Here is a 13,715-nt window from a genome sequence, read left to right on the forward strand (position 1 = left end):
TATGTGGTGTTATTTTCACCAGTGAAAATACAAGCGTAAATAATGTTTTAAAACTGCCCTTAAAAAAGCTGTAATTTTACTTACAGCATAAAACAGCTTCCTCTTATACTGTATTTGTTCTGTTTTTACTAGTTTCTGGTCGCACTCGCGCTAGACCTTCCTAGATGGTAGGTACTAAAATAACTTAACGGAGGATGTACACTGCCACTGTGACTTTAATTGTGGGCGATACGAGTATAAGACATTGTGATACAATAAATGCTCCCCGGGAGCGGAAGTTCTGCACTACGCATGATCCAAGTCAGCGCCCCCTTTCTGCTGTAAACACGTCAAGAGCATAAACATGGGTAAGTGGCGATATGTGTTAAACAAAATCAGTAACACTATTGCAACATTATCTAGGTTTTATATATTTGCTAGAAATGGATTGAGTAGATGTTGTTTAAATGCTTCTCTCGTGCAGTGGAGTAAAATATCATAACGTGTTGAACTGAATAGAAGCTTATCGCCATGCCTTTGGGTGTGAATGTTTCATCGAAGTGTAAAGGGTGCACACCTAATGTTCATCACAGTATGGGATCTTCTCTGAATGGCCATGTCTTTGCCAAACCCTGTAGGACATTCCCTGTTCAGAAAATGTGACCTGGTCGTGCCTTGGACACATCGACCGGTGTCGTGACGTGGACATTGTATGGAGTTATCTCCCTTCAATACCGGGATGCAGCTAGGTTTATCCGATTGTACATTCCATTAATGCTTCATGAACGTTTTCTGCTTAAGTCATGCATGTAATACAGTGACATATATGAAGTTTGAAAGAACAGCGAATATCGATCGTGGAAACTTTAAGAATTTGTTCATCGTAATGATTTTAGTAACGCTTCAATATGAACGCGTGTTCTACAAACTGAGTGAGTATGGTTTTACGCCGCTTTTAGCAATATTCCAGCAATATCACAGCGGGGGACACCAGAAATGGGCTTCACATTGTACCCATGTTGGGAATCAAATCCGGGTCTTTGGCGTGACGAGGGAACGCTTTAACCACTAGGCTACCCGACCGCTTCGCTCTACAAACTGACTAATGGTGATTAGAATCAACATGGCCAACAGTTTGATGTAGTGATAATACTGATAGGATTTGGTGGCAAACATGGTGTGGTTATGGAATGAATGGTATTTTGATAGCAATTAAGAATTATCTATCAGTATCTTTCAGTGTTCAGTGTGTGACCAAAGTTGGTCAGTGCCAGTGGTCCAAAGGACCATCCCGGTAAAATCTCAAAGGGGTCTTTGTCATATGTGGTAGTACATAAACCCCCATGGTGCTTTTTGTATACAGAAATTTACCTAAGGTAGCACTTGGTATACAGAAATCTACCTAAGGTAGCACTCAGTATTCAGAAATCTACCTAAGGTAGCACTCAGTATTCAGAAATCTACCTAAGGTAGCACTCAGTATTCAGAAATCTACCCTACCACTCAGTGCTAACAAGTGGCCGAGTCAAACCCCCGTTGAGAAACTGGTTTACCATCAACATGATCAATAACAGGAGGAACCAATGTTCACGAATCGGGAAAATACAGATTGGTAAGCCGGTTTTATGCCAAACGGAATAGACTCGCCCACGGGGTTGGCACCGAGGGATTTGGTGCTTTTCTGATGACCAAACTTGGGCAGGGTAGCTATCTGACTGGGTTTTACCTTGACTTACAAAGATTTATTAATATTAAGGGTCCTGTATTGTATGTTTTGATAATTAACTTAGTGCCTAGAATGAATCAATTATCATGTGGACAGTGGTCAAGATTGATGGATGAAATGACAGACACCCATAACTGCTCTTGATGTGCTGCAGTATATTTTTTTTTTGCTTCCAATCTCAATATTTGTGAGTCGCATAAAAACCCAGTATAATCTGTATACTAAAATCTACCCTAAAGGCTTTAATTACTGCCCAGGTTTGATAACTGTGCAAGCCAGAACCTAAATCATGATAATAATAAAGATAATATAGCTGATAACAGTACAGATATTACTAATGAAACAACTATTATTTTTTTTACCATATTTACTCCCTCACCAAATGAATTTAATGTGTCAACCCATTAATATAGCAGAAAACATATGCTGAAGGTCCCAAGGGCACACCTTATGTTTATTGCCATCATGGTTATCATGTTGATGCAATGAAACTGTCTTTAAGATTTGAAATTCTATATATTTTCTCATATAAATGACAATGTTCATATTATGTTAGTGACATTTGTTCTTTTCTTCCAGCTTTGTCAAGCAGACCATCCATGCTGATATCCGGCACCCTAGGTGTTACGCTGTTTGCTGGTATGCAGATGTTCCGTCAACAGCTTGCATCAACAGAGTACTTCACAATCCTGGGGGGATTCTTAGGCTCTGTGCTTTTTATTTTGGCACTTACTGTATCCTTGAATATAAGATGTATTTGGAGATGAACATGTGTCATGTATGCCATGTCTCAGCTGTTATGTTGCATACAAAGTTTTGTCATGCAGTGATCCATAACACTATGACAACCTGGCTGTTTTGGTATACATTTTCATGCAAACATTTTATGAAATTCTGTAATGCAGAAATTCAGAAAGGATGACAACACATCATGAATGACAAGGTTGTTGTTCTCTCAACAAGATCAACTTGTGCATGCTATATGTGAGGGCTATCACTGGGCAAATCAACCTGTGAATACACCATGTCACCATGTAAAGGCCTGTCTAATGCACCACCTGGGGAACCTGTACTGTGTTGTGCTGGAGACATCATTAACATCAGCACCCCAATCATCAATAAACAAGTACCTTGTGATGTGAAAGCAACAATCGGTGGGTCAGGTTTGCTGACTTGGTTGATGCATGTCATCGTATCCCAGTTGCGTAGATCGATGCTCATGGTGTCAGATAATGAATTGTCTAGTCTGATTATTTCCAGATGGCCGTCATGTAGCTGGAATATTGCTGAGTGTGGCGTTAAACAACAAACATGATGTGAAAGCATCTACATGATCTTTCATATCAACAGGCAAGCTTGAATCAGTGTGTTTTACCACCTAACTAGAACTAAACATTGTCTGTGGTAACCTCATGAATAACACCTAATCCCTATCTGATTAGCAGGTGTTGTCAGGCAATGTGCACCCAGCATTTACTGTTGATCCAACCTATTTGTTTTTCATCTTTCAAAATAATCAGCAACTGTTATCTGTTATGGGAAGCATGTTAAAGGAGTAAGTATGTACTCCGAAACGTTGTGTTCCTTATAATAAAGAAGTTAACATCATCAATGCCATGGAAAGACATGTTGAAAAGAAATATTAACAGTTCTTGTCCTCTCATTAAACTGAGATCCTGTGGACATCTTGTATATCCTGTAGTGTTTGGAAGGGTTGATACATGCATTATAATTGAATTTGTATTAAAAAACATGCAACGTGTGTAGGCATTCTTGAATATATGGTGGGTGCATGGGTGTCCCAGTTGTCTACCATCTCATTCAGATCAGATCTTAGTTCTCACTAACGCTAAACAAAGATCTGAGGACATCCCATTTCAGGTCACGCCAGAATGACCTTTCATATGACAAATGGGAGTGTCGCTTACCACAGTGGGAAAGTGACAGTCAGACTGTGTTTTTTTTTAATCATGCAAGCTTGAAACAGTAACAAGGTGTATTCTGAATGACAGTTACGGACTGTACGACTGATTCCGTCAAAATCATTGGTTATCTGTCACTTCAATGGGATAAGTATTTGAAACGGAAGAGGCTTTCCTTAGCCTGTGGGATGTACAAAAATCTGCCATCTATTAGACATTCCAGAATTTTCTTTTGTTCACTTTTCAAATTTTCAGTCAATATTTTTCAAAGTCTAGTTTGGATTGGAAATCGCCAGTTTGAAACTAGTACAAATGTACCATAAAGCTTTAGGCAGTTGTTTTCTGATTGGTTAATGTGGACCTCTTGTTAGTTATTGTATCATTCTGTCAAAGTTTGTGAAAGGTCGTTCTGATGTGACCTGTTAGGTGATGTCCTCAGATCTTTGTGTAGAAGTACTGAGCACCAAGATCTGATTTTAATCAGATTGAGTTGTCTTAAGCATTGCAGTTCCGTTCATCCCATAGACATGTAAGAATCTCAAATTCACCTTGATAATGTTTCTTGGTTTGTCAGCACCATACTTGCCATACTCTCATGGGTTTCACCAAAGTGGAAATTGTGGAAGACTGCATCATGTTAGGATGTCCTCCCACATCTAGCTGACACAGTGAGATAACTGAAATACTGTTTCAGCCAGAATCACTCATTATTCATGAATTCAAATTTACAATTTTCCTTAACCTGTCTGCAGGCTGTAGGAAATTTTGAAGCTAGCACATTTGGATATGGTTTCCAAGCAAAACTTTTCCCCGAAGGTAAGTTCCCTTCTGTCTTACTACACATATTGTAAACTGTATTGTCAAGTGCTTTGTTTTGTATTGTAAAAAGGCTAAGATATATGTGATATTTTCTGTTTTAATTATTGAGTAATATCATGAATAAAGTCCACATGGTAGGCTTGGTCAGTTTTTGAAAGATTTTTCTTAAACTGAATGAATTTGTATATACTTTGTAAAGTTGTAGGTATGATAATTCGAAAATAAGATGCTTCCATGAACCATTAACAGTTATGAAAGCAAACAATCTGTGAAAAGACAACTAAACTCAGCAGTAAATTAAAGTTGTTGTCGTCTGATAATGCAAACACTGGGGGTGTTGCCTGGTAAGGGAGGCTACTCCCACTTAGTATGTTGGAAATTTGATCAACTGCATTCCACTGTTCAAGATGCCACCAATTGGCATGCACGTTCAAAACATGCAGCTTAGGTTCAGGCATGTCAACAGATACACTTTGGTAAAATGGTTTCCTGTTACACTCATCTGAGAACTCAGGACAGGGAACTACATTGGATCTTCTGATCAAACCACTATTATCGTGATATTGTGATATTTGCCTGCTTAGTGTTGTCGACTTCCTCCATGGTCTAGTGGATAGAGCCACTGCCATCGATCCACGGTCATGTCATACATTAAAATATGGTACTTGTTGTTGCCCAGCCTGGCACTCTGCAATATGGGGATTTATAGGAACAAGGACTGTTTGGCTCCACGTCGTTATACTGTGTCTGTGTGGGGTATCCATGATACACTGTGGCATGGTATCTCAGTTGGCTAGCACTATAAGACAGCCATGTTTATGCACATTGCTAATAATTTTGAATAATCGTGACGTTAAACCCCATTTTACCTCCACTCACCTTGGTATAGTCATTACTGGTTACCATGGTTACAGATTTAAACATCAATAATTTTCTCTATTCTATCGTGTATGTTTAAATTTCTTTCATGTTGGTAAACATTTACGCTGTAAGTTTATGCTGATTTGAACCATTCCTATTTTCAGTCTCTGTACACCATTCCGATTTTATTTCAAGGCAACAGATAGGCTTCAAATGACATGTACTAATAATGGCAATTTGTGTCTTCTTCCCTCCAGTTGTAGGCTGTCTTCTGCTGTCTATGTTTGCGTCTGGCCTGATCCATCGTGTGTGTGTCACAACATGGTAGGTCGACTCTCCTTGTCACTAACTCGCATAAAGAAGAAATTGTTATCAAAGTGCCTGTGTGTGTTAATAACTCCCATGGAGCCCATGCTAGTCTTAAAATTTGCCAAAAACCAAGCATTAGCAGAATGTCAGGTGAAATTGAATCACACATCATTGCATTGCACTTTGAGAGACTGAGCCACAGCTATGATTTGTGACTGTGTCATTATACCTTGTGTCAGATGAGATTTCATCTACAAACATTGGTTTAATCCAAATGATTTATCGCTGATTACCAGAGCGGCTGTTTGCTTCTGCTCTCTGTATTATATCACAAATTGAAGTAAGAAGCTGAAGAAGATCTATTGATAGCAATCCCTTAAAATTCTGTTCAAATTTGCTCACACTTGCCTATAAGCCATCAGGACCAGAATTCATTTTAAAATTCCTCCTCAGTCTAGACAGGGATGCTGATTACCAGCTTATACTTTAGAAATTGGAATTGACTATGGCAGATGGAGTATGCCTCTAATAGAAATATGGCACGAACATGATTCATTCAATTTCTTTTAGTTTTCCTGACCTTTTCAGGGATGCAAATGAACTTGAAACAATTACTAGCCTGAATCATAACGTGTAAGGACACACCCTAAAAGCCTGATACTCTAATACTGTAATAGCCCTTAGGATATTTTTAACATTAGACATGGGCTAAGTGATTAGTGTCAGTTGGCATCCCTGCCTTTACTGTGGAAGGTAAATGTATGCAAAACGAAAAGGGTGTGCAGAGGGGTGAAGTCTTTAGGTGAACTTTTCTTTAGCGTTGTTGTTTGTTTGTTTCAGTTTCATCTTCTCAGTGATTGCTCTATACTATATCAACAAAATATCCCAGTCAACATACGCCCCTCAGGTTTCAGCAACTGTTACACCAGCCAAGAAGAAGAAGTAGATGTTTCACAGGGAAAGGTTTACATTTGATAGTCATTTATCATGTTATCACAACAACGGTAATAAACATGTTTATTAAAGATGGTGTCTTCATCTTTCAAAATATTTTCTGGAATGCAGAACATGAGAAGAGTAGGTCCCCGTATGCTTGTCAGAAGAGTCGACTTAAGATGATTGTAACAAATGTTATATCTGGGATAACACTTACTTAGTAAAATACAAATTATAGTACTTTTTGGGGTTGAGTCCCATCTGGGATTCGAACCCACACTCTCAGAGTGAGGCACCAATTCGTCAGCACCTAAAGTCAGAGATCTATCCAACTCAGCCTCAACAAAACTGAAAGTCCGACAACTTGTCATCTATATCACATACTTTGTGTACTCCTCAGATAAGTGTAAATTGGCATGGCTCCCATTTGTTATCCCAAATATAACATTGGTTACATTTGACCAATTTCTAAATGGCATTGTGTATTCTTAAGGCGATTGGGTGAACAAATGCAGTGATATGGCTTATTGCACATCATTGTGCCCGATTGCATGGATCCTTACTCCTGCTCTTTATTCAAAGACCACTGTGATATAGCTGGAATATTGCTGACTAGTATTAAACAACATGAACTCCCTAACAGTTGAGTAGAGTCAGGCTTGGGATTCTGTGGTAGAATAGGTCCTCACTTCTGAATGTTTGTCCTAAGAGCTGACTAATAAGGATTTGATGGTCTCAGTTTTTGACATGGTTGGTAGTGTGACATTGGGCCCCAACAGCTTGGATCGTTGCTCATCCTATCAACCGCTGGTTTGCCTGACAAATGCTTGAATATTTAATGGGTACCTTGATGAAGCTGGATTATTGCTGACTGTAATGTCATTCCATCACATTCTCTCTCAGCAGATCTTGCTGAGGAGAATAGGGAGTGAAATAGCTCTCTGGTGCTCTCAGCTTGATGAGTGAATGTTATTTGGTGCTGCAGTGTTATTGTAGTTAAGGTATATATCATGGTTGCCTGAAGGTAAGCAAGTTTGGGCCAGGCAAACCAGTGGTTTACATCATGAACATGACCCATCCCATTTAGACACACAATCAGCCAAAGTAGTTAATTCTTACATTAAGCGTTTGGTACTGGGAACATATTCAGGTCCAAAATCCTAAAGGGTGATGTAAATGATACCTGAAATGATGGTCAGGTTACAATGGGCAGCACAGCAGTAAAAGGTGTCCAGGGTAGATATTACAATGTGAAACCCTTGACGAGGTTTTGCAGCCAGCTCCTCCGCAAGGAGAACATGTGATACCACGTCTTAGTCTTGAGAGGTTTGGGGGTTTAGCTGTTCGTGGGAATTGACTGATTGTACGAGGGGTCGCCGAAAAGTTCTGAGCCCAAATACTAAGGATGTTTAGTACACCCTTCACCATCAGAGTGGAAGAGAGAGCCTCAAAGCTGATCACCTTATGAAAGTGTTGATAAAATACATATGGATGATCGAAAACTAGCACACATCCAATAGCCGTTACCAATAGGCATCTATCAAGAGAGGGTTGAGCACATTCTAAGGAATGAACTGGGCGCTTTTGACTTAGACACGTTCCAGGATCATCATCTCTCGTGAGAATTTACTTCCTTTTGAAGCTAACGCTGCTGATTTTGATGAGCGATTTGTAACCATGGTTGAGTCTTGCGCTCACCACTCTCCACCACAGAATAAACAACGGTCAGTGGACTACGTACTGAAAGGTCAGACTATTAAAGACCAATAATATTATGCTAATATGCCTAATCAGTTTGTTGTTTAACACTGCACTCAGCAATATTCCAGCTTTACGGCGGCGGTCTGTAAATAATCGAGACAATCCAGTGATTGATATGATGAGCATCGATCCATGCAAATGTGGTCCGTTGACATGCATCAACCAACCATCAACCACCTTGAGGAAGCCTTCTACACCATGCACCAATGGAGTCCAGGCACTCCCGCGTCACTAAGGACGGTCGGGTAGCCTAGTGGTTAAAGCGTTCGCTTGTCACGCCGAAGACCCGGGTTCGAATCCTGACATGGGTACAATGTGTGAAGCCCGCCGTGTCCCCCGCCGTGATATTGCTGGAATATTGCTAAAAGCGGCGTAAAACCATACTCACTCACTCACTCCAGCGCCATTGGTAGAGACGTGTGTGGACCTCGCAGGGGTTATGCTGAAAAATAATCATCGGCTAGCTCAGTCACCATTGTCCATCATATATCCAGCTATACCAAGAAATCTCTGACAGGCAAACACGTGGTTGACAGCATGAAAAACGAGTTACTACATGCGATAGCCAATGTCATTAAAATCAGATCTTAGTTTTCTCTACCGCTTAACAAAAATTGTTTAGCGATAGCGAGAACAAAGACCTGATTTTAATGAGATTGTGCGATACCAAAACACACAATTAGCCAGGTCAAACATTCTGACCACCCAATCCTCGAATTACCCATGCCTCTCGCAACTGAATGTTCAGTTGTCAGAAACATGACATCATTAAAACCTCTCCATAACAATCTGACACTATAATTACTTAAGTGTCAGGGGTGACTGATTGAATATTGTTAACGCCAGGGTCTTGTCTGTCACAGTCAAACCAGTGGTTGATAGCCAGAATGACAATTCGTGTCAGGTATCACAGGTCCCACATTGTAAACACTGGAGTCTCGAGTTATAAATAGGAGCATATGGGAACTGCAATTTTCAGTTCAGGTGCTATAGCAAAAAATTGAATTGGGTAGTAGCAATGAGTATCTTCCGAGATCCGCCACAAAACTGACTGCCCTAGGACCCAAACCAACGCTTATCATTAATTCATGGTCTTTGTAAATAGTTCAAAATTCTTCGACTTAGAGTAGCTCTAAGGTAATTACACTTACGAGTAACTTTCAATTCTGAGAATGTTTCTAACTGCGACCTCGGGTCACCATAATGGTGGTACATATTGTTGATTATCAGGGGAATACAGGGAGACCGTCCCGGAACAACACCAGGCTAGTGTTGACAAATACCACGCAGGACTACCGACTACAGCATAATGTTCATGACTCTGGGCGTTGTAGAATGAGAACACCATTTCTATTTTCTCAAAACACAAATAATGCTGATAAAAATATCTTATGAGAATATTTGAACAGAAGTCGCATAGATATCAGTTACAGGCTTGAAAAAATAGACGAAGCGCCTGTAAAATATATATTTCAGGTCGGATAACTTTCGGGAAAAAATACAGCACTTGGGTTGTCAAGTTACGCAATTAGCATTTCCCACCTTGAAATAACGGCGGCCTCGCCGGTGCAGGAGCAACGTCTGAAGAGTCGGTAAAGATAGCCTTGCACTGACGTCGCCGCTTGTTTCTACTGTCTCGCAATGTTATCTTTGGAGGTTCCACATGGCTGACTCCTGCACCAACAACGCTGCCACTCTGACTGATGACTGGGTTAGCTTTACACATGCGTCAGCGCAGGAGTAGTTTCCACTTTCATGATAATGTTGGAATAGTTTTCTATAAGCAGCAGGATTATCTTGTATTATCCATGCACTGATATGCACGGTTCATAACACGTCATGAGAATAGAGTACGTTTAGAGCTCACCTGATCTGAAAATTGAGCTTTTGTCGTGGGGCGTTTGACCCTGGACAAAGTCTATGAAGCTGATATTTGCATTAGATATCCCAGCAATGGTGTCTCTGAAAAACGTCGATCCGATTACAAGCATGACCACCACGGCGGCCATATTGATTTTGACATTTAATTTGAGCTCATTACTCGGCAGTTTCATCGTGATGCTTCGTGAAATGTATTATATAGGAAGTGGTAACAGCGTGCACATTGGATAACATATTGATACATAAAATCTTTGAGTAGGTCTGATGTTTTCAACATGGCACCCAGAACGTCGATCATTTGGAGGTCCAAGTTCAAAGCTGTACCAATTCTCAAAATAAACGCTATTTAACAGTCATGACTTTAGGCATATCACATCACTACGTCATAGAAAAGTCAAACAGATAAATTATACATACGTACGTACATACATACATACATACATACATACATACATACATACATACGTGTGTGTGTGTGTGTGTGTGTGTGTCTGTCTGTGTGTGTGTGTGTGTGTGTGTGTGTGTGCGTGCGTGTGTGTGTGTGCGTGCGTGTGCGTGCAAAATCATATGTTGCAAACAATACTGAATGTTAAATGATGCTGGATACCGTTATCATCCCGGCATCTGCAGAGTGCAGCTTCTTATTCCCTTTGGTTCTGGTCGAGATTTCTAAAATGCAGTGGCACGTTTTGCAGGGACGTGTATGAATATATGCCAAGATGGTAAAAACGTTAATATTGTTCGGTCTTGTTTCTTCTTTTTCCCGTTTACCCTGATGACCGCTGTGAAGTTTTCAAGAAGCTAGGCACGTGGTCAACAGCGCCTCTTGGCTTCACTATAAACACATTGGCAATGTTAATTCTTGGAATCAACATTGCACATACGCTGATTCCTTTGTTAAAACGACTCTACCAAAAAAGCACGGTGACTTAGAAAGTGGAGATCACTTTATTCTTCAACTTACTGACATACTTTCCTACTTGCCCAACTATTTATGATCTCACATGACTTAATTTGATTTTTATTTAAAACCTTCTGTTGATGTGGAGTAAGGAGCCGCTCGACGCGAGGAACCTATTTCGACAAGTCCGTTTAGCCAGACAGAGACGAAATAAATAAGAAACGCTTACCGTTACTATCTCTTGCCTTGACAAGCATGATTGTCTTCTTCTCCAGTTCAAACGTACATCATTTTCATTATGGTGTTTGTGATATATAAGTCCCTTTTCCAATTTCCCCGAATGATCGAACACTTTGACCCGAACCTGTGACGATATTACCCATTCTGTCATTCTGTTCCTTTTGTTTACTATCTCGACCAGGGCAGCTAAAGCCGACTGACGGGCCCTGAACAAGAATTATGTGAAATGTGTCGCCTGTGCATAAGGACCATCATCCCCAATCGACTAATGAGAAATGTGTCATGTCTGGTGAATATGGCATGCTAGGTGATGCTCTGTTCTCAGACCGTCTGGACATATTTGGGTAGTCTTCATCGCTTAGTGCACAAGGCTAGACTTGGGGATTGTCTACAAAAATTTATTACGCGCATGATTGGACATGGTTGCCTACAGGAATCCAGTTTTAGCACTAGGCTATATTCCTCTGTTGTCTTTGCAGGCACGAGTAACGAGTGTCGACGCGAGGCTAAGTGCCTAGGACCATTCTCTACATTTCTGTCCCTGGTGTTACTCCTGGGGCTAATGGAGAAGGGGTCGAAGACGAGGCTGCTTTTTTATGATGATCGGGGCCGGGGAGATCAGGTGGGGGTGGGGGTGGGGTGATGAAATAATGACACAGAGGGTACAGTCCTACCGCAAAACAAATATCCGAGGACATCCCATTACAGGCCACGTCAGAACGACATTTCGCGAACTTTATCCCACCAATGACATAACTAACAAGAAGGCACCATCAGCCAATCAGAAAGCAGCTCTCTCGAGCTATAGTTTATAGCACTATAGCTATAGCATTAGTTTCAAACTGGTAAAAGGCGACCAACTGGCTCGGGTGGTCAACTCGCTGACTTGGTTGATGTATGTCATCGATCCCAATTGCGTGGATCGATGCTCATGATGCCAATCACTGGATTGTCCTGTCCAGACTCGATTATTTACAGACCGCTGTCATATAGTTGGAATATTAATGAGCGCGGCGTTAAACAACAAACAAACAAGCAAAAGTTACAAAAAAACTGGCGACTACGCTTTGAAAAAATATTTTGTCAAAGCTTTTGATTCAAAATTTGAATACTGAATAAAAGAACATTCTAGAATGTCTAATAGATGGCTTAGACTGTATGGCAGTACTTCCCACGGGTAATGCAAAGTCCCACCCGTTTACATATTTGTATCATTGAAGCGAGAGATAGATGTTGATTTTAAGGGATTTCAGTCGCAAAGCCCTTGGCTGCCGTTCGGAATACCCCGTGTCAAACGTTTTGAGGTTGCATGCTTAGGTCACTTTCCTGATATGTAAGTAACATTGTGATTGGTCGGATGAAAGGTCGTTCTGACGTGACCGTAATGTGATGTCCGCAGATCTTTGTTTAGCGGTAGGGTGAACTAAGATCTGATTTTAATGAGATTGGAAATTACCAAATTACCTAACTAACTGACACACACACAGGTCGATGCTCGGACACTTCTCGAGCATTCCAAAGTGCTGTAACATCAACAAGTATTTCTGTGGCAGGCTAGGCGGCCGAGCAGCTCCCGGGGGCAATGGGTCTGAATCAATACCACGTTATAATAGCTCTGTTCTTCCAAGCCAAATAAAGATAAACACGATCACATTAACATGCTTTTGTGTTTTTTCTTCGACAGAAACATTTTTCTAGGATTGCAAAACACGAGAGTCCAAACCCATCAACCGTCTTAAACATCGTGGTGGAAATCTACGCAGTAGGGAATCACTTTTTAATTTCCTGCTCTGTCAACTCCGAGTTGAAAACATATTAGCAAAACACTGCGGCAGAACCAGATATGACTTTGCAAAATGAGATTAAAGAAATATAACGTACATACATACATACATACATACATACATACATACATACATACATACATACATACATATATATATATATTGTTTTGTTCAGTCGATTCTTCCACAATCGTCACGTCGATGGCCTGGGTTCGAATCTTCACATGATCAGATTGTGTTCAGCCGGTCCCCGCCGTGTTATGGCTGGAGCATTGCCATCGACCCAAAACCTTATCACTAAAGAAGTTAAGGAACACTCGATTCTTCTTAATCTGTCATGGTATATGTACATATACACTGGTTTTTCATGTTCCTGATCACAAATATAAATATAATGTAGCACTGCAGATTGAGATGCATAATAGCTTTCAGTACCTACTGACGCAAACAACTTTATAAAGAAAATATGGAGTCCGGTTCCAATAGCTATGTCCAAGGAATTTGAAACCCAAATGGAACAAGATCTTTATACAGGTAGCTTAAAATAGATATCCCGGGTTCGATTGTCAAAATGAGCATGTGTGAAGCTATATTTT

At 40.5% G+C, this 13,715-nt stretch overlaps 1 protein-coding gene across 1 annotated transcript; it reads left to right on the forward strand.

Annotated features, from left to right (window-relative positions):
• Positions 1-252: 252 nt before the first annotated feature.
• LOC124135687 (keratinocyte-associated protein 2-like) lies at positions 253-6,641 on the forward strand. Its single transcript, XM_046501146.2, has 5 exons — positions 253-347; positions 2,285-2,439; positions 4,380-4,443; positions 5,565-5,631; positions 6,457-6,641. Exons 1-5 carry the CDS (start codon positions 344-346, stop codon positions 6,560-6,562), a joined length of 396 nt encoding a protein of 131 aa, XP_046357102.1. The 5' UTR covers positions 253-343; the 3' UTR covers positions 6,563-6,641.
• The last annotated feature ends 7,074 nt before the right edge of the window (positions 6,642-13,715 follow it).

The sequence above is a fragment of the Haliotis rufescens genome, unplaced genomic scaffold, assembly GCF_023055435.1.
Source record: "Haliotis rufescens isolate VD_foot unplaced genomic scaffold, xgHalRufe1.0.p SCAF_1, whole genome shotgun sequence".
Taxonomy (NCBI): Eukaryota; Metazoa; Mollusca; class Gastropoda; order Lepetellida; family Haliotidae; genus Haliotis; species Haliotis rufescens.